This window comes from Arvicola amphibius, chromosome 12 (genome assembly GCF_903992535.2).
Source record: "Arvicola amphibius chromosome 12, mArvAmp1.2, whole genome shotgun sequence".
In the NCBI taxonomy this organism is placed as follows: domain Eukaryota; kingdom Metazoa; phylum Chordata; class Mammalia; order Rodentia; family Cricetidae; genus Arvicola; species Arvicola amphibius.
The window spans coordinates 117,643,083-117,669,842 of NC_052058.2; the positions used below are offsets into that span (position 1 = coordinate 117,643,083).

The window sequence follows — 26,760 nt, forward strand, 5'->3', positions numbered from 1 at the left end:
GCATTAGTGTCAGGAACAGTTTGAGGAAATTCTTCCCATTTGCCTGTGTGTTGATAGTAGTTAGAAAGTTCACTCTGATAGTAGTTAGAAAGCTCCTGTAAAAGCATAGCCAGGGAGACACTGGCAGAGTGAAAGTATGAGCTAAAGTAGTAGGGCATTAAAGCCTGGGGTTTTAGTGTCTCTAAAAGGCATCCATCCCAGGGTGGATGGACATGGATGGCTTGCGGTCCATAGCTAAAACTGTGAAAACCCATGAAAACGGTGACATCACAAGGCCTCCAAGCAGCCTTTACCAAAACAAAAACAAGCAACACAGTGGGAAAAAAAAAAAAGAAAAGAGAAAGAAAAACTGAGGTACTCTGGGCCCCCAGTTGAATGCACCACATAGAGTATGCAGTGCTAGCATGGGAGGACAGGCCCCTGGCCAGTCTGGTTTTATCTCAGGAAGCAATCCAGAGATGAATGTCAGCGAAGGACTCAAGCTTAGCAGAATGGGGGAAACTCACCAATCAAAGCCTGTGTTGTGTGGAGAAATCATATTCAGGCATATGGAACACGTGGTTGTTGTGGAGAAAATACCTGGTTCCAGATCCCAAACCAGGGAGAGGGGCTGTGGGTGGAAGTCTCCCAAGTCTCGCGGCACCAATGTAATGGAAAAATTAAAAATGCTGTGGATCCCCAAGGGGCTGCAGTGGCAGAAATGTTGCAGGTCATATGAGCTGTCACATATACATTAGAAGGCTTAGGTTGGTCCAGTCTCTTATAAACCAGGTTAGTTGTGTCTGTGGGTTTTTGTTGTAATGTCGTTGACCCCTCTGTCTTCTATGATTCTTTCTCTCTTCAGCAATATTTTCCAAGACTGACCTAATGGTTGGCTGTAGGTCTCTTTATCTTTTTACATCAGTTACCAGATGAAGCCTCTTTAATGACAATTGGGGTAGTCACCTATCTGATCACAGCAGGTGGGAGACACATGTCACCCCTGAATCCATGTATCTTCCAACATCACTACCATCAAAATTATTCTCAAGAGAACTACTTGTTATAATCCGTGAATCTACATGGGCACCCTAGCACTTTACATTCTGTAAGACAACATGTTTCTATATGTTTGTGTGGGTGGGTGGGGGTGTGTGTCTGTATGTGTGTTGTATCACACTTCATAACTTAATTCAAATTTAAAAGAATCAAAATAAGAATAATAAAAAAATGGTTTTAAAGTTTTCTAAATGCATTGAAATGTATTGTGTTAATATATTGTCTCAGTTGAGAGCCCCTTGGAGCCATCTCACTTGATAGTCAGACTGTGCCTAACATAGAGTCTGGCTGCTCTATAGATATATATCCACAGTGCTGTAATTTTCCACTGACCACAGAGATCAAGAACAGTACAATTAGTGATTCTGTTGATACATATATTATGAACAGTTTACAGGCCCCCTCCCCATATTAATCTGGACACTTAATCATACATTTATTAGCTTTGTTGCATATTGTTTTCTTCTACCAATCAAAGCAATTAGCACTGCAGTGTCAATGTAAGTGCGGTAACTATGGTTTGGAGCAGAAAATAAATGTGAGCATACTCCTTATTCTAGATGGGACAGTTACCCAGTTACTATAGGTCAAAGACCAAGTGCCACATGCCAAAAATTCTTCTATCTTAATTTCAACAACATATGCAAACACCACTGAAAGACTGTCATGAGTTCACAGCTACTCTAAGGGGTTTAGAGTGGGGTAGCTCTGATACCACTGGGCTTCCAAACAGATGTTCCCTAGAAGCTTATTAACATTGTTTATAACAGATAATTACAAGACATATTAACAAAGAACTTTCAATTTCCCGATAAATTACTGTCCTCATTATAACATCTGAAGTTTTATTATTTAATATCTAATTGCAAAACCTGAAGCAAACCTATAGAAGATGTCAGAAATCAACACCGAATTCATGCTATTAAAAACCTCTGATTTCTACACTTCCTGAAAGACAAATGAAGGAACTTGTTAGTGGAAAATGTTTCCATGATAATATTAAAAATAAAGCCATCCAGAAGAAGTTATTCTCAGTCCTCTTTAAACTGTCAGCTCCTTCCGTTGAGAACATAAGGAAAACGCTTCAAGCTGTGGATATCTCCAAGGACTCTCTGAAATGGACTTCAGTAGCAAAGAAATATAGCATCAGCAAGAAGTTATTTCTCGGCATTGGCACATTTACAATGTGCAGTAGAACATCAAGCCAACTGAAGAAAATTCCTGTAATACTTTTCACACTTGTTTTCAGAATATTTAATACTGTGAGTGGATGAAGCCATTTTCATATCAGTCCTAAACTTTCTGTGGCTTTACAGAATATTTGTCTGTGACACCATCTTTATTTACTTGATCAGTTGGCACAGGTATATGTGCATGCAAAAAGAGTCAGTTATCTTGTCTTCCTGCAGTTTTATTACTCTGCAAGACATAAAATATATACATACATAGGCAAGATAAATTAGATTTGAAAGTTTTGATTTAATGGGAAGTCATAGTAAAAACATTGAAAATGTATAGTCTGCTTATGTTAGGCAGATGTTGAAATGGTTCACAAAGAAAACGATCATGGAACTGAAGGTTGCATGTTGTATGTCTTTGAAATAGGAACAAGGTTATTCTATTTGGAGAGTTGTAGGTTCTTTCCTTCTGAAATGTAAATATTGAGCCAAATCATGTACCACACATTAAAGAAGAAGACTCCATGGTGGTAGAAAAGGCTTTCAGCAGAGAGACAAGCCTCATTGTTTACAATGTGGAAGTCATCCAAAGGCTTTTTTTAAATGAGATAACCATTATTATTATTATTATTATTATTATTATTACAAATTTTCACCTTGTCCCCTCCTCTCATTTCCCTTCCCCTCCCCCATTCCCCCTTTCCATCCCTCTCCAAACCAAAGAGCAGTCAGAGTTCCCTGCCCTGTGGGAAGTACAAGGTCCTCCCCCCTCCATCCAGATCTAGGAAGGTGAGCATCCAAACAGACTAAGTTCCCACAAAGCCAGTACATGGAGTAGAATCAAAACCCAGTTTCATTGTCCTTGGCTTCTCAGTCAGCCCTCCTTGTCAGCCACGTTCAGAGAGTCTGGTTTGATCAAATGCTCCATCAGTCCCAGTCCAGCTGGCCTTGGTAAGTTCCCCTTAGATCAGCCCCACCATCACAGTGGGTGGGCACACCCTTCACGGTCCTGACTTCCTTGCTTATGTTCCCTCTCGAGGTTTTTAAAGCATTTTGTTGTTCTAGTTTTAATGTAAAATACCTTACAAATATCCACATGTACTTCTTCCTCACAGTGGAGAGGCTACGAGGTTCTGGAAACTAAGAGGTGGAGCATTACCTGCAGAGTGTTATGTCATTTGACCATCCCTGGTATGCTGGGGCCCAGACTCTGTGCCTTCCATGTTCTTTGCTTCCTGGCTTCTAGGATGAACTATTTCACCAGAGGATCAAAAACGATTGAAACAATAAGCTAGTGACTGAAACATATAAAAGTGTGAGACAGTATGAACCTTTAGACTTTTTAAGTGGACTACCCAGGTATTTTGTTACAATAATAGAAAATTGACCTATGAATAGTAGTAAGATCTGCCTCATACCTAGGAACAATATTCTGGGTGATTGTTTTCAGGAGAGACAAGACTACAAAGAGGAATGATTAATATATTTATTGAAGCTGTTCATTAAGAAATGAAATTGGTACAACATAAAGTATTGAAGGGGAAAGGATGAAAACAGAGAAAATCAAGAATTATATAATAATTAGTCATATTTTTCATTTGTATTTTTTATTAAATGCTCGTAAGCCCAATCAGGGTCATTCTGAGACAGTGTTTGGAGCATTAAAAAAGCACTGTTCATTGTGTAAGAGGTGTGTGCTCTGGATAAATTTATGCTGCTTATTGCTCCATCTGGTGCTGACATTTAATTTTCATAGACTGAGTGCTTTGCTTATTTATTGTTTAAACTGAGAGAGCATTGACTTGCAGAAATTAATAATATCTTGCCATATTCTGAATGATGTTTTAATGATATCTCTGTCATGAATGACTACTTAGAGGTTTTCACTGAACAAATTCAGATTTGGAGCAGTATGGTGATTCTTGTCTAATTTCTCCTCTTGATGTTCTGCTTTTGGGAAGTTGCATTCAATGACAAATATATGATACAATGAAACACCCTTTAAGGAAGCAAAATACCTTCCCTATGTTCTTTCATCTGGGATTTCAAAAATAACCAAAGCACTTCTAAAATTTCAGCTTTGGTACTTCCTCCATCTTCCTGTTACCTCCAGCCATTCCTTTCATGATGAGACCTTTAGCCTCAAAGACACACAACTCTCCTTTGTCATTTCAGCCTCTCAACTATGAAGATATGGAAGAAGTCAGTATTGGAAAGGATTGACAACAGCCACCTCTAACATTTGTATCACTGTATCAAAATAAAATAAATTAAAACAAAACTTGAAATATTTAAGGAAATATTTAAGAAAACTTTAAGGCAATAGAAAAGTATTATCAAAAACTAGAGAAGCTGAGAAATTATGTGCTTTAGTATATATAAATCTATTTAAAAATCCTAGAAAATTATGTAGAACTAATTAGCAAATTGTGAGCACTAGATAAATGTTTGAATAAAATTGAAAAAGAAGAGCACAGAGTAGATCAAAGCTAGTAGTATCAAAATAGTCTAATATCTACACCACAACACACTACCAACATGCCTCATTTAAACAACATTGCATTGCATTTACTTTGCTGTCTGTGCAGTAAGCCTGTCATTTAGTGCTGTGTCTTCTGAAGGAATGAAGAAAGGTGGTGTAAACAGTTTTTGAGAAGTATTACTATATTTAATGTGCTATTAGTGAATCTACTATCGAGATTATGCTATTATGTAAATATGGATTATATTTTTTGCTACAAGGAAAAGATAGGAAAGTGTTACTAATTTTAAGATTATGAAGGTAAACTGTTTTCTATACAGACTTTCTGCCCACAGTCTTTAAATCTCAGAGATTTTATATGGGAAGCTACGAAGATACATCCCCATCACATCACACATGACAAAGAAAGAACATCATGAAGCAATGTGTTTGATATGGTCTTCTCTCCAGGGCTTGTTTTTTTTTTTTTTTGTTTGTTTGTTTTTGTTTTACCTTCCCTGGTTTTTGGCCCTGTCTTCTTGGAACACAGAGAACATGAAAGATAGATATATTTCAATGGAAAACAGCCAGAAGCTGTGGGAGATATTTCACCTTCATGATTGTGTTTTACATAATAACTTTTCAAAGATGTGTGTGGGATCCTAGAGTATATCATCTGGGAGGGTATTCTGTTTACATCCTCAGTCTGCAGTGGTCCAAGGCACTGAATATTGCATGTAAATGCCAGGTCATTTGAAATAAAGAAACAATATCAAAATAACCTTGTGTTAAGAATCACTGAGCATTGGAATACCAGAGTGAATTTACCATCAAGTGTTAATCACTTGGGAGACACACTCCCCACAGATGAAGCAAAGCTTCTAGTGGACTCAGCAGTGTGCTGAACTTCAAATGACATATACTTGGGGATATTTTTGGATAACTCTAAAGATAACTATCCTAGAGTTGTTCCTACAAATGATACCACCTAAGAAATGGGAATAAATGTTGCCTGTTCACAGCTATGATTATTGAACCATTTGAATCATTAGATTCTCTTTTATTTTGATATTTCCTGACCTTATTGTCCTCAGACTCTCACATACTGTCTTCTGTGATGTATCACTTTCTGTTGTTTTTTGTAAAAGGTAGTGAATAGAAACGGCATAAAACTGTGGCTCAAAAATATGGTATATGCATTGTACTTCGCGTTTTATCTACTTTTAAAGACTAAAACTGTTTAGAACTTTTCCCCTAGGAAGATGTTTTATTCATGTAGAAGTGATCACTGTTTGTGTCTCTTTCAGGCTGAGTGTGTGAATTTTTCTATTAATGTTCCTATGCATTCTCATTGAGCTAAAACTATGAATTAAATCTGTTAAGTACTTTAATCCTTTTTTTTTTTTTTTTTTTTTTTTTTGGTTTTTTGAGACAGGGCTTCTCTGTGGCTTTGGAGCCTGTCCTGGAACTAGCTCTTGTAGACCAGGCTGGTCTCGAACTCACAGAAATCCACTTGCCTCTGCCTCCCGAGTGCAGGAGTGCTGGGATTAAAGGCGTGCGCCACCATCGCCCGGTTCTTTAATACTTTTCTTTACAATGCACAGATTATTCATTTTATTTTATTATTTGAGCAAAGTAAGGTAAAGAAGTCTCTGAATTATGGAGCCTGCTAGCTGAACCTGTTCTTTGTGAAACATTTCCTATTCCCTGGTGATCATTTTGCATGCGTTTCCTCTCTACCAACACAGGAATTATCCTCACAGAATATAGCCTAGGAATTCTATGCATTCAAGTGTTTTATAATCTGAAGTGTTGCCATGATTATCAAATAAAATTTATAGTGAGAGCAGGAATTGGCAGGTATAATATGGTACCTTATTTACAACAGAAGTTAGAGTGTCAGGCTGCCCAGGCTCAAGTCTTTACTTCAGTTTAGAGATTGCAAGTCTATGCAAGTTGAGCAATCAATCTTTATCTCATTTTTCTTCTGTAAATAGAAATTCTTATTATTTAAGCCCTTGAATAAAAAGCAATTGATTGGATAGTTATCTCTGAAAAACATACCTGATGCATTGTCTTTCCCCAATTTTATTTCTTACCTCCCTTCTTCTCTTCCTTCTTTTTCCTTCTCTTCTTCTTTCCTTCTCTCCACCTCCTCTTCTCCTCCCTCTACCTTCTCATTGTCCTTCTGTGCCTCCCTTTTTTCTCTTCCTCCTTTACCTCCTCTTGCACCTTTCTTTCTTTCTCACCCTCTACTGCTTACATGCTTGTTCTTACATCTCTTCCACTCACTTTTTCATGTTCTCTGTATGTAGGTTTGTCTCAATAATATTTTGTGTTGAAAGCAGTAGATCACCCAGAGGTTCAGCCACTACATCTCACAGATTGATGTAAAAAGCTAGTAGTCATGCTATGCCTAGGAGTTGCTGTAGGTTTGGACTCTTAAGCTTTAGGTTTACTTCTTGGCCTTTGCATTTTTATCTCTCATGCTCCTGTTTGGCTCTTTCAAGTCTGCTTCTAGATAATCCTATCAACTAGATTGAGTCTTGAACCTCTTTTCCCTTTGTATCTCACTTATACTGATGGGTATGGTGGAGTCCTTTTGATGTCGAGGGGGCTGCCATAACCATGTCACCATGGTAACATTTGAGCATGGGTAACAAAGACTGATGTCTGTCTTTCTTTTCTCATTAAATCTTCAAAAGATTTTCCATATATCTTCATTTGAGACTCTAACAGGATAGCTGGTAAAACCTGTAGCTAGGAGTTTGTAATATAACTGTGGTCCCAGAATCTTATCAGTCTCAGCTGGAATAAGCGCATCATCCAGTGATTTCTGTTTATGCCACTGCATTGCATCCCAGGGACTTCTGTTAAAAGAGCAGCACTTAGCTCTGGTTCTCTGATTCTCCAGCCCTGAGTGTGGTGGTCTGTGATGTGACCTCGTGCTCTGATGGTTCAGGAAAAGTAATTTGTTTTTTTTCTCATTTCTACTTGAAGCATGGAAGTGAGAAAGCATCAACTTTATTATGTATCTCGAACCAGAAATCCAAGCTATGAATTCTTTATTGTCTTGGACAGAGCAAAACAAAAGGAAAGTCTCCATTCATTAACACTCTTGACTTTTGTTTATGTGGCTGCTTCGGCCTGTCTGTTACTGGCACTTTTTACAGAACCCTTTATCATTCATTTTAACCATTGGAAACTTGGTCAGTGGTGTCATCTGCTTATACCCAACTACAAGGGCCAGCTCATTGCCCCTTTGTATGTACCTATATATTTTAAGAAAATTACAAAAGGATTTATTTTATTGCATGTGCTTTTATTCTGCATGTATTTGCATCATGTGTGTCCAGTGCTCACAAGAAATAGAAGAGGGTATAATGTCCTCTGGATCTGGAGTTACAGTTAACTGTAACTCCATGTTAGCCACCATGTGGTGGCTGAGTATTAAACACTGGTCCACAAGAGCAGCCAGTGCTAGTAACAACTGAGTCAGCTCTCCAGCAACCAATATCCTGGTTGACAGGGCCAAATTGAAACCGGGATAGAATATTAACATATTTTAATATCAAAATAAATTAAGCATTGTTAAAAGATTTAACCTTTTCTTAAAGGGACCGATACTGTTTTCTGTTCTTCCATATCTACTCTTGTTGGTACACTTTAACTCACAGTCAAAATGTAGTGGTTAATCTGGATACTTTTATGAAAGTTAGTAAAGAAAAATCAGAATTAGAAATCAACCAAGAATGGAAGCTTGGAATTCACTCTGTTTTCTTAATAGTTCTAAGAGGCCTCAAGTGTGAAGAGGCTTTAATAAGACACTTAATAATGTTACAGATTATCTGATGGCACCTGCTCATTATGTGACCTCCAAAAAGTTTTAAAATTCCATCTAAGATTACAGTTTGTTATCTAAGATAAACCAGCAAGACATTCAAACAAGAAACACATAGTTAATCAGAGAAACTGATTGAATGCTCATATAATTTGCTTGCATTCAGTAATGCACAGGAATTAAAATAACTGAAATATGCACCACAAACAGAGACGTGAGTTTGTATATGGGTCCCAGCAATGTCATTACTTCCTAAACACTTTTATAGTGATGACATTTATTGGTACAGATTTTCAGTTATGGAAGATTTAAACATTTCCTGTAATTGATAAAGATCTTGTTCATGAAAACTAGACACTTTGATGAAGAATATGCATGTGAATATGAAATTTCTGTTCAGTAAGAAAGGAACAAGTGATAATTGTCTTTCTGGGTCTGGGTTACCTCACTCAAAATGGTAATTTCTAGCTCCAACCATTTTCCTCCAAAATTCAAGATGTTGTTATGTTTTACTGCTGTGTAGTGGCCCATTGTGCAAATGTACCATATTTTCCTTATCCATTCTTCAGTCGAGGGGCATTTAGGTGGTTTCCAGGTTTTGGCCATAAGAAACAAAGCTGCTATGAGCATAGTTGAGCATATGTCCTTGTGGCACTATTGAGCATCCTTTGGATATATACCTTTGGATATTACTGGATCTTGAAGAAGGTTGTTTCTTAGTTTCCTGAGAAATCGCTACACTGACATCTAAAGGGGTTGTACCAACTTGCATTCCCACCAGCAATGCAGAAGTGTCCCCCTTTTCCCACAACCTCTCCAGCATAAGTTGTCATCCGGTTTTTGATCTTGACCATTCTTACAGGTGTAAGATGGAATCTCAGAGTTGTTTTGATTTGCATTTCTCTGATGACTAAGGATGTTGAACATTTCCTTAAGACAATTATCACATGCACTCACCCATAGGTAGGTTTTAAACATAAAGCAAAGAAAAAACAGCCTACAAACCACAATCCCAGAAGAACTTACACAACAATGAGGACACTAAAAGAGACTTACATAGATCTAATCTACATGGGAATGGGAAGTAGAAAGTATAAAAAGACAAGATCTTCTGAATAAATTGGGAGCATGGGGATCTTAGGGATAGGGTTGAATTGGGGAGGGAGAGGCAGGGAGAGGAGCAGAGAAAAATGTAGAGCTCAATAAAAATCAATTAAAATAAAGAAAAGAACAAGACATGGCAGGGATGCAGCAGTGGCTCAGGGAGCAAATGTTTGTGTTAAAGGCCTAAGTATCTGAGTTCATATCGCAAACACCCTCAAAAAGTTGGGGTGGCAGGGGGTGTCTGTAATTCTAATTCTGTGTAGAGAAAACAAGAATATCACAAGGCTCACTCCCAGCTGAAGTGGAGAATTCCAGGTTCACTGAGAGACTGTGTCTCAATAAGCAAGTGGGAAAGCCATAAAGGAACACAGCTTAGGTTGACCTTTGTCCTCTATATGTTCTCACATGCTTGCACATCCCAAATTATTCATAACATTATAGAGAGTATACATAAAGTGTGTAGAGTAGAAAACAAAAATAGTTGAAGCAAAATAAAATCTATATTTCTGATTCATGTATAAGTTTGGAGGAGTCGCTTAAGAAAATAGATCTAGAGTTTACTAAGATCTTAGGTTCTCATAAGGTGAAATCAGTCTTACAATAACCTGATTACTCCTGCTTCTTTAGAGCCATGAGACCAGCTTGGAGAGCCTGAGCTGTGTTTCTCTGATTCTACTTATTGCAGACTGAATATTGTATCAAGATTCTCAGAGTGGCGGCTTGTAGAGTTGAGTCCTTCGAGATAACCAGGTAATGGGGATGGAGCTGCCATGAAAATAGTATTCACAGAAAGGTTCCTTCTCTTCTTCTCACACTTTCTAATTTATTGTGTGAAGCTACAAGATAGTGGCTGTCTTGTGAGAGTCGGGCTGACATCAGGGTGAACTTGGATTTCTAGCCTCTGCAGCTGTCAGGATATACTTGTCATGTGAGCGTCTGTCTGTAATACTCTCATTAGAGTTGTCTGAGCTTTTAAATGCTCTGTTACACAGAAATAAAAAGACTATTAACATGAAATATAAAGTGTGCACAGTCAAATGCAGGCTTATTTCTACAGAATGTGAGACATTTAGTTTTAATATGGTGATAATAATTGTTTGAACTCAGTAAAGATAGCTGATTCTGCTTAAAGAGAGTTTAGAGACAAAAGAGTCTTATGCTCCGCCATGCTTTCATTCTCACAGAGTTATGCCTTGTGTGTAAAGGCAGTGAGATGGCACACAGTATGATGTCAACCATTAGAATATATTGGATGAGTGAATACAGAGATTTCTTCTCACCTGAAATTCTAGAAACTGAATAGGCAGAGTCCTCCAGTCAGAGGGTAAAAAAAAATAATTATTAAATAGTAGGGCAACCACAAATATTTAATGCTGCAAGAAATGTTCTGGCATAACAACAAGTTACTGACAGAAGACAATAAAACCATCTACAGAAATTAAAATACATTCCTTGAATACATATTAATATGTAAGCTTTAACTGAGTGTAGCATATTTCCTTATAATGTTTTACATATTTACTGGGAAGACACCAGCTAAGTAGAAAAGAGTAACAAGTGAGCTAACTGAAGAACCTCACCATCCTTCCTTCTCTCCAAATCCAACACCCTCCTTTCATCTCAATAGTTGCAACAGAACACCAGCTGCTGCTTTCTTTCTTCCATGTACACATTTGCTGTGGATCCCACAGCATTCCAGCCTAACCTTTCTTGTCACACATGGTCCCTTTACCCCAGCCCCAAACTCCCGGAGGCCACCCTCTCCTCATCCATAGGCCATGCCTGCCGGCAAACCAGGTAGGCTTCCAGCAGAACCCTTCTCTCGCTGTTTCTCCAGAGCTAACAGACATTAAAAAAAAGCCCAACATATTTGCAGAACATTTCACACAAACACAAAAGAAAATATACTTTCTTCTCTATACTTAATGAAACTTTCTCCAAAATTGACCAAATATTCTCTCACAAAGTGAGTCTCCACAAATAAAAAAAAAAAATGATAAAAACACATCCTGCCTCCTACCACACAACTACAGATTAAAGATAAGTATTTACAACAGCAGAAATCAACAGAAAGCCTACAATCTCTTGGAAACCAAATAACTCTCAATGGAATAAATACTGTGTAAAAAAAATAAAAATTTCCTAGAATTCAGTGAAAATGAATATACAGTATACCCAAACTTATGGGGAGGAATGAAAGTGGTTCTAAGAGAAAATTTATTGTACTAAGTGCCTACATTAAAGTAAAATAGAGAAATTTCATACAATCAACATATCAGCACACCTAAAAATCAATAGAACAGAAACAAGTCATCAGACCCAAGTGATGTAAACAGTAAGAAATAAACTGATAGCTCAAACTTATAAAACAGAAACAAGAGAGCAATATGAAGAATCAATGAAATAATGTGTTAGATTTATGAGAAAATAAAAAATGCATAAACCCTTATCCAAGCTAACTAAAAAGCAGAGAAAAAATGCACAACTTAATACAATTAGAAATAAAAAGAGGTATATAACAACAGACATCAAAGAAATCAAGAGAATAATGGCATTCTTTAAGAACCTGTATTCCATCAAGTTCAAGTATTTAAAAGAAAAGGATTTTTTATAGAAACCACATGCTAAAGTTAAATCAAGATTACAAAAGCAATTTAAATGACTTAAAGTCAATTATAACCATCAGCAAAATAGAAGCAGTCTTTAAACATACCCTACCCCCAAAAAAATTCCAGTGCCAGTTTTATATTAGCCCAGAAAGAGTTAATGCCAATTCTCTTCAAATTATTCCACAACATAGAAACAGAAGGAATATTGCCAAATCATTGTATGAGGTTACTGTTCCCTGACACCCAAACTGCATGAAGACCCAGCAAAGAAAAAGAATGGTAGAGCAATTCACCTTATGATCATAGATGCAAAAATGCTCAATAAAATGCAGGCAAATTTAAGCCAAGAACACTTCACAAAGGTCATTCAAAATAATCAATTAGGCTTTTTATCTCACTCAGCTTGCCGCTGGCAAGCTGGGCCTTTGTCTGAGATACCTGCCCAGCAAGGAGCCATTAGCCTGAAACAGAAGACCCAGTGGAGGGTGAGTGTGTTTCCGCAGACATTCCTTGACCCCGGAATCTTTCTGGTCATTCTGCAGGGGTTTCTCCCCGCGCCTTCTGCCCTTCTCTTCCTATCCCATCCCAGTGTCCCTAAAGCACCACTCCACTCCTTAGGGGCCACAAAACCTCCCTGCTTGGCCCATTCTGGCTGGGAGTCAGTGGTGAGGGGGGAGTTACTTTATCTCACTCAGCTTGCTGCTCGCAAGCTGGGCCTTTGTCTGAGATACCTGCCCAGCAAGGAGCCATTAGCCTGAAACAGAAGAACCAGTGGAGGGAAAGAGGTGAGAGGCTGCCCTCCAGGCAGGTCTGAGGATTCTGGCAAGGGAGTTCCGCCTCCTTCCGATTGTCCTACGAGGTTCGCTGTGGGATACTCCATCCCACCCTGCACCCACCTTTGCCCTTTTGTCCCTGCAGTGTCACTCGGCTATCAGGAATCCCTGATTCAGTGCTGTGGAGTTCCATCTGGAAGGGTGAGTGTGTGCTACCCTGGGGCGACCTGTCCTGGAAGTGAGCACACCCCCCCTCCCCCAGAGCCTGGTGCAGGGGTGTCTTTGGTACACACGTGCCTACCTCTCCCAAGCCTACCCTAGTGTATTCAAGTGTCCTGCTCCTGTACCAAGGCCAACCGCACAGAGGTGAGATAGGCTGCCCTCTAGGCAGGTCTGAGGATTCCGGCAAGGGAGTGCTGGCTCCTTCAGATTGTGCTGCAAGAAAAAGCTCCTGCTTCAGCACTGAGGAGAGCCACCCAGATTCACTCACAGCAAAGATTGGACCAAGACACCAAGTCTATCCTAGCTCCATCTGAAGAAAGACAAGGGCAGGCGCCAATGCAACAACCCGAAAAGCAACATGACAACCAGAATCCAGGCATCCCGAAACAACAAGAATTGTACACCCTACTCCAGAGGAAATAGATGAAATTGACCTTAAAGAGTACTTTATGAAAATAATAGAGGACCTTAAACAGGAGGTAAAAAACTGCCATAAAGAAATGGAGATGACAAACAAAAAGGTAGATGAAATAAATAAATCTCTCAAAGATACCCAAGAAAAACAAGAAAAACAAGAAAAAGCAATCAAACATGTAAGGGAAACAGTACAAGACCTAAAAAATGAAATGGAGGTAAAGAAGGAAACATAATCCGAGGGAAGACTGGAAATGGAAATTCTGAGTAAACAAACAGAAACTACAGAGAAAAGTATTACCAACAAAATACAAGAGATGAAAGAAAGAATCTCAGACTCTGAAGATACTATAGAGGAAATAAACTCACAGATTAAAGAACAAATCAAATCCAACAAATTCTTAACACAAAACATCCAGGAAATCTGGGACACCATGAAAAGACCAAACCTAAGAATAATTGGGGTAGAAGAAGTAGAAGAATTACAACTCAAAGGGCCAGAAAATATATTCAAAAATTATAGAAGAAAATTTCCCCAACCTAAAGAAGGATATTTCTATGAAGGTACAAGAAGCCTACAGAACACCAAATAGACTGGATCAAAAGAAAGCATCCCCACGCCATATAATAATCAAAACTCAAAACATACAGAATAAAGAACAGATATTAAGAGCTGCAAAGGAAAACGGTCAAGTAACATATAAAGGGAAACCTATCAGAATTACACCTGACTTCTCACTGGAAACCATGAAAGCTAGAAGGTCTTGGAGAGATGTGCTACAGACACTAAGGGAACATGGATGCAAGCCCAAACTACTATACCCAGCAAAGCTTGCATTCACCATCAATGGAGAAAACAAGATATTCCACGAAAAAAACAGATTTAAACAATACTTAGCCACAAATCCAGCCTTGCAGAAAGTAATAGAAGGAAAATCACAAACCAAGGAGTCCAACAAGGCCCACAATAACTCAGACATCTAGTGACCCTTCACCAGCACAACTAGAAGAAGGGAAACACACAAACTCTACTTCAAAAAAATGATGACCGGAGTTAACAACCACTGGTCATTAATATCACTTAATATCAATGGACTCAATTCACCTATAAAAAGGCACAGGCTAAGAGATTGGATATAAAAACAGGATCCAACATTCTGCTGTTTACAAGAAACACACCTCAACCACAAAGACAGACATCTACTCAGAGTAAAGGGTTGGGAAAAGGTTTATCAAGCAAATGGACCTAAGAAACAAGCGGGTGTGGCCATATTAATTTCTAACAAAGTTGACTTCAAACTAAAATCAATCAGAAGAGATGGAAGGGGTCATTTTATACTCATAACAGGAAAAATCCATCAGAATGAAATCTCAATCCTGAATATCTATGCCCCTAATATAAAAGCACCCACTTATGTAAAAGAAACATTACTAGAACTGAAGGCAGCCATCAAACCACACACATTAATAGTAGTAGACTTCAACACTCCTCTCTCACCAAAGGACAGGTCAAACAGACAGAAACCTAACAGAGATTTAAAAGACTTAATGGAGGTAATGAACCAAATGGACTTAACAGACATCTATAGAACATTTCACCCAAATAAAAAAGAAATACCTTCTTCTCTGCGGCTCATGGAACCTTTTCGAAAATTGACCACATAATCGGTAACAAAGCAAACTTCCACAGCTACAAAAACATATTAGTAACCACCTGTGTCTTATCGGATCACCATGGATTAAAATTAGAATTCAACAACAATGCTACCCCCAGAAAGCTTACAAACTAGTGGAAACTGACATTCAACTACTGAACCACACCTGGGTGAAGGAAGAAATAAAGAAAGAGATTAAAGTCTTTCTTGAATTTAATGAAAAAAAAAAAGACACAACATACTCAAACCTATGGGACACAATGAAGGCAGTGCTAAGAGGAAAGTTCATAGCACTAAGTGCCCACTTAAAGAAAATGGAGAAAGCACTCATTGGAGACTTAACAGCACACCTGAAAGCTCTAGAAAAAAAGAAGTAGATTCACGTAGGAGGAATAGAAGACTAGAAATAATCAAGCTGAGGGCAGAAATCAACAAAATGGAAATACAGAAAACAATCTAAAGAATCAATGAAACAAAAAGCTGGTTCTCGGAGAAAATCAACAAGATTGACAAACCCCTTGCCAAACTAATCAAACTGCAGAGAGAGAACAGGCAAGTTAATACGATCAGAAATGATAAGGGGGAAATAACCACAGACACAGAGGAAATTCAGAGAATCTTTAGATCTTACTACAAAAGCCTGTATGCCACAAAATTGGAAAATGTAAAAGAAATAGACATTTTTTTTTTAGATAAGTACCATAAACCAAAGTTAAACCAGGACCAGGTGAACATTCTAAATAGTCCTGTTAGTCGCGAAGAATTAGAAACTGTGATCAGAAACCTCCCTACAAAAAGAGCCCAGGATCAGATGGTTTCAATGCAGAATTCTACCAGAACTTCCAAGAAGAGCTAATACCTATACTCCTTAAGGTATTTCATAATATAGAAACAGAAGAGTCATTGCCAAATTCCTTTTATGAAGCTACAATTACCGGTACCTAAGCCATACAAAGATCCAACCAAGAACGAGAATTACAGGCCAATCTCACTCATGAACATCGACACAAAAATTTTCAACAAAATACTGGCAAACCGAATCCAAGAACACATAGAAAAATTATCCACTACGGTCAAGTAGGCTTCATCCCAGAGATGCAGGGCAGGTTCAACATATGAAAATCTATCAATGTAATCCATCATATAAATAAACTGAAGGAAGTAAACCATATGATCATCTCATTAGATACTGAATAAACATTTGACAAAATTCAACACCCCTTTATGATAAAGGTCTTGGAGAGTAAATATAATAAAGGCTATTTACAGCAAGCCGACAGCTAAATCAAACTAAACAGAGAGAAACTCAAGGCCATCCCTCTAAATTCAGGAACACGACAAGGCTGTCCACTTTCTCCTTATCTCTTCAATATAGTGCTTGAAGTCCTAGCAATAGCAATAAGGCAACATAAGGAGATCAAGGGGATTCGAATTGGAAAGGAAGAAGTTAAACTTTTGTTATTTGCAGATGATATGATAGTGTACATAAGCGACTCCACCAAAGAACTCTTACAGCTGAAAAACACCTTCAGTAACGTGGCAGGATACAAGGTCAACTTCAAAAAATCAGCTGCCCTCCTATATACAAAGGATAAGGAAGCAGAGTGGGAAATCAGAGAAGTATCACCTTTCACAATAGCCACAAATAGAATAAAATATCTTGGGGTAACTCTAACCAAGGAAGTGAAGGACTTATTTGACAAGATTTTTAATTCTTTGAAGAAAGAAATTGAAGAAGATACCAGAAAATGGAAGGATCTCCCTTGCTCGTGGATTGGAGGATCAACATAGTAAAAATGGCAATTCTACCAAAAGCAATCTATAGATTCAATGCAATCCCCATCAACATCCCATCAAAATTCTTCACAGATCTTGAGAGGACAATAATCAACTCTATATGGAAAAACAAGAAATCCAGGATAGCCAAAACAATCTTATACAATAAAGGAACATCTGGAGGTGTTACCTAAGTTCAAACTCTATTACAGAGCTACAGTATTGAAAACAGCTTGGTATTGGCATAAAAACAGAGAAGTTGATCAATGAAATCAAATAGAAGAGCCGGATCTTATCCCACAAATCTATGAACACCTTATTTTTGATAAAGGAGCCAAAAGTACACAATGGAAGAAAGAGGGCATCTTCAACAAATGTTGCTGGCATAACTGGATGTCAACCTGTAGAATAATGAAAGTAGATCCATATCTATCACCATGCACAAAACTCAAGTACAAATGGATTAAAGACCTCAATATTAATCAGAACACACTAAGCCTGATAGAGGAGAAAGTGGGAAGTACTCTACAACATATGGGTACAGGAGACCGTTTCCTACGTATAACCCCAGCAGCACAGACATTAAGGGCAACATTGAATAAATGGGACCTCCTGAAGCTGAGCAGCTTCTGTAAAGTAAAGGACACTATCACTAAGACACAAAGGCAGCCTACTGACTGGGAAAAGATCTTCACCAACCCTGCAATTGACAAAGGTCTGTTCTCTAAAATATATAAGGAATTCAAGAGACTAGACTTTAAAATGCTAATTTGTAGTGAGAAGCGGCGGGGCTGCGTCCCACCACCCGCCGCTGGCTAGCTTTACACCCGAAATAATTACACGGAAACTGTATTCTTTTAAACACTGCCTGGCCCATAGTTTCAGCCTCTTATTGGTTAATTCTCTCATCTTCATTTAACCCATATTTAGTAGTCTGGGTAGCACCACGAGTTGTGGCTTACCAGGAGAGATCTTAACCTGCGTCCATCTCGGAGAGCAGCAGCATGGAGACTCACCACGCGACTCCCTGAAGCGTCTCCCCCACTCTACTTCCTTGTTCCCACAATTCTGTTCTGTCTATTCCACCTACCTAATTTTCTCTTAAAGGGCCAAGGCAGTTTTCTTTATTAATAATGAAAGTAACACATAAACACTCCTCCATCATTTCCCCTTTTTCTGTTTAAACAAAAAAGAAAGGCTTTAACTTTAACATAGTAAAATTACATGTAACAAAACAGTTATCAAGCAAGTATTACAGTTACAATATTTAAATCTATTTTATCTTTTATCATAACTAAGGAAAGCTATAACTATCTATTTATTCTTCAACTCCATCAAAGACTCCAGAAGGATATAATGCTACCTAAGTAAACAAGAAATAAGTAACTTATAAAACTCTAGAAATGACAGAGACAATTCGCTGCCTGGAAAGTCACCCAAAGTTCCTCTGTACCATTGGGGCATCCATCTTCAGCCTTCAGGCCCATAGTGTCCAACAGACTTTTTCATGAAGCAGGAAATTCCAAAGACAGTTCAGTCACTTTCTGCTGTGTCCTGCAGAACGTCTCGCAGACTCTTTCACGAATCAGGAACCCTGAGAGACCATCTCACCTTTAGGCAAGTTCAGCAGTCCTCTCTCTGCGGGTTCTTTGTGTCCAGTTTATGCAACAGTCCAGCCAAGAGCAGTTTCTTGCCCAAATGGCTAACAAACTCCATAAGTAGCCTCTTCGATGCCCATCTTCCTCTCGAAGTAGATTGGTGCTGCCAGGAGCAGACGTGTCTCATTGTCATGAAAAACCCTAAGTTATTAAAACATTAAATGCCATATTCTGCAGTCTTTGAAAGATATGAAGAATGTCTATCTAACTGAAATATATCTCTACATATCTAGAAAATCTAATAACATGACTACAAGCTTAACTATTATCAATGATTATCCATTAACAACCTATATTTCCTAATTATACATTACAGTTTTTAAAATGAACTACAATCACAATAGCTCAATCAAGATCAGAAATACATATACATATAACAAAATTGACCCCAAAATCTATACCAATGCAAATTCATATCTATATCATCTCCCCCTTTAAATGTAAAAGAACATTTATAAACAATATTTGGGAAAATGGGCGCAGTTTTTTCTCTCCAAACTGCTTCCTGCTGAATGGGGGCGCTGTTATTTAGGTCTTTTATGGTATAACCTGTCTGCTAGGTTCCTCTCAGTTGGCAGTTGAGTGGAGTAATTTTTTGAAGATGTTCACAGCAACCTTTCAGGAGGGCGTGGTCTATCATACCATATTGGGATAGAAGCAATCCACAGAGTCTCGTCCTCTGTGAAAACAAAAGAAGAAACTCTTTTCCAAAGCATCATGTTCTTAGATCCAAATCCTGAAGTCATACCGTTAAGATGTCCATTCTGGTCTAGCCTGGCAGCCCATATAATGAAATGTCTCTCTGTACTTAGCTCCTTTACAGTCAAAAAAATCAAAGAAAACACAACAAAATACATAATCCAGACTCTCTGTGAATTTTCCATTTTTACGTGGCTTATTTTTACTCTATCACTTTACTTCTTTTAATCTATAACTATCTGTACTCTGTCTCTTTAAAGACTTTAACCTTTTTTTTTTAAAGGCATTAACTTTATTTTCTATATTTTTTCTTCTCTTTCGCTCTCAAGCCTACGTACATTTATCCAACATTGTGACCCAGTTAAAGGCCTTCTATATCTGAATCTTTCCTATTGTGAATCTGTAATTTTTTTACTATCCAGGAGCACTTTTGTTTTGTGCTTTTAAATCGCTACACACTTAAGAATCTAAGCTGTGACATTCCTAGGTCAAAAACAGGTACTGCAGGCTTGCCACGCCCAGTCCAACATAGCTGAGCCGCTTGTGACTCTGAATCGGTTGCAGCTCTGAGCTGCAGAGCTGCGGACTGCTCTGGATGTTGGCTCCACCTCTCTCCAATTTCAAAATGGAGGATGTACCATTTTCTACTAGCTCTGGGGCCGCCAGGTAGGAGCCGCACTCAGCACTTTAACTCTGAGACTGAGCGTGCAGCACAAAAACTCTTTTCATCCAAGTTACAGCCAAATCTGACATGCAGAGCACTGCGCAGTCTGAAAACATCTCTCTGTATTGTGGCAGGAATCCGCCATGCTCTTCCACCTGCCTAAGCCTGATTCCGCCATCTGCCCAGGTGCAGGCAGGGATCTCTGAGCCTTTGGACCGGTCTCAGTGCACTCTCCTTCCGATCCCACGCGGGAACACAAATATCCAGTCCTATAAAAGCCATTGAAATGAGGTTTTTACGTGGATTTGGTCACCACGTTGGAGCGCCAATCTGTAGTGAAGGAAGCGGCGGGGCTGCGTCCTGCCACCCAGCCACCGGCTAGCTTTACACCCGAAAAAATTACACGGAAACTGTATTCTTTTATAACACTGCCTGGCCCATAGTTTCAGCCTCTTATTGGCTAATTCTCACATCTTCCTTTAACCCATATTTAGTAGTCTGGGTAGTACCACGAGGTGTGGCTTACCAGGAGAGATCTTAACCTGCGTCCATCTCGGAGAGCAGCAGCATGGAGACTCACCACGCGACTCCCTGAAGCGTCTCCCCCACTCTACTTCCTTGTTCCCACAATTCTGTTCTGTCTATTCCACCTACCTAATTTTCTCTTAAAGGGCCAAGGCAGTTTTCTTTATTAATAATGAAAGTAACACATAAACACTCCTCCATCACTAATTAACACATTTAAAAAATGGGGCTCTGAACTGAACAGAGAATTCTCAACAGAAGAAGTTCAAATGGCCAAAAGACACTTAAGGTCATGCTCAACCTCCTTAGCTATCAGGGAAATGGAAATCAAAACAACTTTGAGATATCATCTTACACCTGTCAGATTGGCTAAAATCAAAAACACCAATGGTAGCCTTTGCTGGAGAGGTTGTGGGGTTAGGGGTACACTCATCCATTGCTGGTGGGAATGCACACTTGTGCAACCACTTTGGAAAATAGTGTGGTGGTTTCTCAGGAAATTCGGGATCATCCTTCCCCAGGACCCAGCAATTCCACTCTTGGGAATTTACCCAAGAGATGCCCAATCATGCTATAAAAGCATTTGTTCAACTATGTTCATAGCAGCATTATTTGTAATAGCCAGAACCTGAAAACAACCTAGATGCCATTCAGTGGATGAATGGATAAAGAAACTGTGGAATATATTCTTATTAGAGTACCACTCAGTGATAAAAAAAAAAAAAAATGACATCTTGAATTTTGCAGGCAAATTGATGGAAATAGAAAACACTATTCTAAGTGAGGTAACCCAGACCCAAAATGATGAACATGGGATGTACTCACTCATAATCGATTTCTAGCCATAATTCAAGGACATCGAGCCTATAATTCGTGATCCTTGAGAAGACAATAAGAAGATGAATGCAAATAAAAACATACAGTTATCCTCCTGGATGTTGGAAGTAGATAAGATTGCCGGGCATAAATTGGGAACTTGGGGGTGGGGTGGGATAGGGGCAAGGGGAGATGGGGAGAGAAAAGCATGAAGGGGAGGATAGGGAGAGCTTGGGGGAAAAGGATGCTTGTGATATAGGAAGGGTGGACATGGGAGCAGGGAAGCATATATCTTAATTAAGGGAGCCATCTGAGGGTTGTCATGAGACTTGACTCTAGAGGGGTTCCCAGGTGTCCAGCGAGATGCCTCCAGCTAGTTCCTTGGGCAGCTGAGGAGAGGGAGCAGAAAAAGGCCAGATCCTTTAACCATATTCATGAATATCTTGCATATCACCAAAGAACCTTTACCTGGTGATGGATGGAGATAGAAACAGAGCCCCACATTGGAGCACCGGACTGAGCTCCCAAGGTCCTGATGAGGAGCAGAAGGAGAGAGAACATGAGAAAGAAAGTCAGAACCGTGAGGGATGCATTCATTCATTGAGACGGTGGGACAGATCTAACGGGAGATCACCAAGTCCAGTTGGAATGGGACTGATGGAACATCTGACCAAACTGGACTCTCTGAAAGTGGCTGATGGTGGAGGCTGATCAAGAAGCCAAGGACAATGGCAATGGGCTTGGTCTCTACGACAAAGATGGGCTCTGTGTGAGCCTTGTCAGTTTGGTTGCTCACCTTCCTGGACCAGGAGGGAGTTGGGACGACCTTGGACTCAATAAAGTGTAGGGAACCCTGATGGCTCTTTGGCCTGGAGAGGGAGGGAGTGGGGGTATGGGCCGAGGGGAGGGGTGGGAAGGGGGGAGGGGAGGAGATGGAAATTTTTAATCACAAAATAATCAATTAGGCTTTATTCAAGAGATTCATGGGTGACTCGGCATTCAAAAATCAGTAATGTATTCTACTTTATAAAAATATACTGAGCCGGGCGGTGGTGGCGCACGCCTTTAATCCCAGCACTCGGGAGGCAGAGGCGGGAGGATCTCTGTGAGTTCGAGACCAGCCTGGTCTACAAGAGCTAGTTCCAGGACAGCCTCCAAAGCCACAGAGAAACCCTGTCTCGAAAAACCAATATATATATATATATATATATATATACTGAAAGAAAACAAAATATGGTGATCATCTCATTGGATGCAGAAAATTCCTTTGACACAATCCAATATACCATCATGATCAAAATCCTAGAGAGATTAGGGTGAAAAGGGGCACACTGAAACACTATAAAGGCAATGTACAGAAAGCCTATAGGTAGCATTAAATCAAATGGACAGAAACTCAAAACATTTCTCCTGAATTCAGGAACAAGAAAAATGTGTCCAGTGTCTCTATAGTTATTCAGTATAGTACTTGAAGATCTAGCAAGAGCAATAGGACAACTTGAGGAGATCGGGGGATATACTGGAAAGAGTTCAAATCACCATTATTTGAAGATGACATGATAGTATATACATAAGTATCTTTATAATACACACCAGAGAACTCACACAGCAAAAATAGTTCCATCAAAGTAGCTGCGTACAAAATTAACCTCAAAAAAGATAGCTCTCCTATATTGAAAAGAGAAATACACTAAGAAAGAAATGAAGCACCACCATTTACAATTGCCTCAATTAATAAAAAGTATCTTGACACAACTCTAACCAGCAAAGTGAAAGACTGATATCATTAAAAACTTTGTGTCTTTAAAAAAATGAAGAAAGTGTCAGAAGACTGAAAAATCTCCAGGGTCATTGATCCACAGAATTAACTTAGTAGAAATGACCATTGTACAAAAAGTAACCTACAAGTTTAACCCAGTCCCTATCAATATTCCAAAAACAATTCTTTAGAGGCTTTTAAAATGGTAGTTCTCAAACTCATATGGAAAACAAACAAATAAACAGAATAGATAAAATGATATAGAACAGATCGCAGCAGCTGCGCGGGGGTATGGAACGGGTTCGCATGGCTGCTGCACCCTGCGCTGCCCAGCACCTTGTGCTCCATCCTTGGCACTCGCCCACCGCTCGTGAAGTAACAGTGTGGTTTCCAAAAAAAAAAAAAAAAAGACTTACAGCAAAACGAATAATCCAGCTTAATCCAGCTATCCAGAGAATAGAAGACCAAATTGTCAAGTCTCCTGAAGACAAGCGAGAATACTGCGGACTGGAGCTGGCCAATGGTATCAAAGTGCTTCTCATCAGCGATCCCACCATGGACAAGTCGTCAGCGGCCCTCGATGTGCACATAGGTTCATTGTCAGACCCTCCAAATATTGCTGGCTTACGTCATTTTTGTGAACATATGTTGTTTTTGGGAACAAAGAAATATCCTAAAGAAAATTAATACAGCCAGTTTCTCAGTGAACATGCTGGAAGTTCAAACGCCTTTACTAGTGGGGAGCACACCAACTACTATTTCGATGTTTCCCATGAACACTTAGAAGGAGCCCTGGACAGGTTTGCCCACTTTTTCCTGTGTCCCTTGTTTGATGCAAGCTGTAAAGACAGAGAGGTCAATCCAGTCGACTCTGAACATGAGAAGAACGTGATGAACGACGCCTGGAGACTCTTCCAGTTGGAAAAAGCTACTGGGAATCCCAAACACCCCTTCGGCAAATTCGGGACAGGAAACAAATATACTCTAGAGACTCGACCCAACCAGGAAGGCATCGAAGTAAGACAAGAACTCCTAAAGTTCCATTCTACGTATTATTATTCGTCCAATCTGATGGCTATTTGTGTTTTAGGTCGAGAATCTTTAGATGACCTGACTGACCTGATGGTGAAGTTATTTTCTGAAGTGGAGAACAAAAATGTCCCTTTGCCTGAATTTCCCGAGCTTCCTTTCCAAGAAGAACATCTTAGACAACTTTATAAAATAGAACCTATTAAGGATATTAGGAATCTTTATGTGACATTTCCCATCCCAGACCTTCAGCAGTACTACAGATCTAATCCTGGTCATTACCTTGGTCATCTAATTGGGCATGAAGGTCCTGGAAGCTTGTTGTCAGAACTAAAGTCAAAGGGCTGGGTAAATACCCTGGTTGGTGGACAAAAGGAAGGCACCCATGGTTTTATGTTTTTCATCATCAATGTAGACTTAACTGAAAAAGGGTTGTTACATGTTGAAGATATAATTTTGCACACGTTTCAATACATTCAGAAGCTACATGCAGAAGGACCTCAAGAATGGGTTTTCCAAGAGTGCAAGGACTTGAATGCTGTTGCTTTTAGGTTTAAAGATAAAGAGAGACCTCGAGGCTATACTTCCAAGATTGCAGTAAAATTGCATTATTATCCCCTAAATGGAGTGCTCACAGCTGAATATCTGCTGGAAGAATTTAGACCCGACTTGATAGACAAGGTTCTTGATAAGCTCAGACCAGAAAATGTCCGGGTGGCAATAATTTCCAAATCATTTGAATGAAAAACTGACCACACAGAGCAGTGGTATGGAACCCAGTACAAGCAAGAAGCCATCCCAGAAGAAGTCATTCAGAAGCGGGAAAATGCTGAACTGAATGGGAAATTTAAACTTCCAACAAAGAATGAGTTTATCCCTACAAATTTTGAGATTTTGTCATTGGAGAAAGATGCGACACTGTACCCTGCTCTTATTAAGGATACAGCCATGAGTAAGCTGTGGTTCAAGCAAGATGCTAATTTTTTCTTGCTGAAAGCTTGTCTCAACTTTGAGTTTTTCAGCCCTTTTGCTTATGTGGCCCCCTTGCACTGTAACATGGCCTATTTGTACCTTGAGCTCCTCAAAGACTCCCTCAACAAGTATGCATATGTAGCAGAGCTAGCGGGCCTGAGCTATGACCTCCAAAATACCATCTATGGGATATATCTCTCAGTGAAAGGTTACAATGACAAACAGCCAATTTTGCTAAAGAAGATTACTGAAAAAATGGCCACTTTTGAGATTGATAAAAAAAGATTTGAAATTATAAAAGAGGCGTATTTGCGCTCTCTTAATAATTTCCGGGCTGAACAGCCTCATCAGCACGCCATGTACTACCTCCGCTTGCTGATGACTGAAGTGGCCTGGACTAAAGATGAGTTGAAAGAAGCCCTCGATGATGTTACCCTCCCCCGACTTAAGGCCTTCATACCTCAGCTGCTGTCACAGCTGCACATTGAAGCCCTTCTCCATGGAAACATAACAAAGCAGGCTGCATTAGGAATTATGCAGATGGTAGAGGACGCCCTTATTGAGCAAGCCCACACCAAGCCACTCCTTCCAAGTCAGCTAGTTCAGTACAGAGAAGTCCAGCTCTCTGACAGAGGCTGGTTTGTTTATCAGCAGAGGAATGAAGTTCACAATAACTGTGGTATCGAGATCTACTACCAGACAGACATGCAGAGCACCTCGGAGAACATGTTCCTGGAGCTTTTCTGTCAGATTATCTCTGAATCTTGCTTTAACACCCTGCGCACCAAGGAGCAGCTGGGCTATATCGTTTTCAGTGGACCTAGCCGAGCCAATGGCATCCAGGGCTTACGGTTCATCATCCAGTCCGAAAAACCACCACACTACCTGGAAAGCAGAGTACAAGCCTTCTTACTCACCATGGAGAAGGTCATAGAGGACATGACGGAGGAGGCCTTCCAGAAACACATTCAAGCACTGGCCATCCGTCGACTTGACAAGCCAAAGAAGCTCTCTGCCGAGTGCGCTAAATACTGGGGGGAGATCATCTCGCAGCAGTACAACTACTACAGAGACAACATAGAAGTTGCATATTTAAAGACACTTACCAAGGATGATATCATCAAGTTCTACAAGGAAATGTTGGCCGTGGACGCACCAAGGAGACATAAAGTATCCGTCCACGTTCTTGCAAGGGGAATGGATTCTTGTCCTGTTGTTGGAGAGTTCCCCTCTCAGAATGACGTAAACTCGTCAGAAGCACCAGTCTTGCCACAACCTGAAGTGGTTCATAACAAGACAGAGTTCAAGCGTGGCCTGCCACTGTTTCCCCTTGTGAAACCACATATTAACTTCATGGCTGCAAAACTCTGAAGAGAGTGGATACGTTCCTGTGTCTTCTGAGGCCTGGGAAAGCAATCTTAACCACTTGAGTAGTTTCTGGCTTGCTATTAGAGAGACAAACAGAAAAAGAGTTATCAGACATTATTTATATAGAAATGTTAAAAATCCAAAGTAATAAAATTATAAAATCTTAAAAAAACGATATTGAACAACAAAAAATCTTCCA

At 39.5% G+C, this 26,760-nt stretch overlaps 1 protein-coding gene across 1 annotated transcript; it reads left to right on the forward strand.

Annotated features, from left to right (window-relative positions):
* Positions 1–404: 404 nt before the first annotated feature.
* LOC119802916 (insulin-degrading enzyme-like) lies at positions 405–26,600 on the forward strand. The gene is given in 4 exon segments (XM_042054041.1): positions 405–647; positions 10,308–10,372; positions 23,457–23,610; positions 23,613–26,600. Coding segments are annotated over 4 exon segments (3,414 nt in total). The 3' UTR covers positions 26,565–26,600.
* The last annotated feature ends 160 nt before the right edge of the window (positions 26,601–26,760 follow it).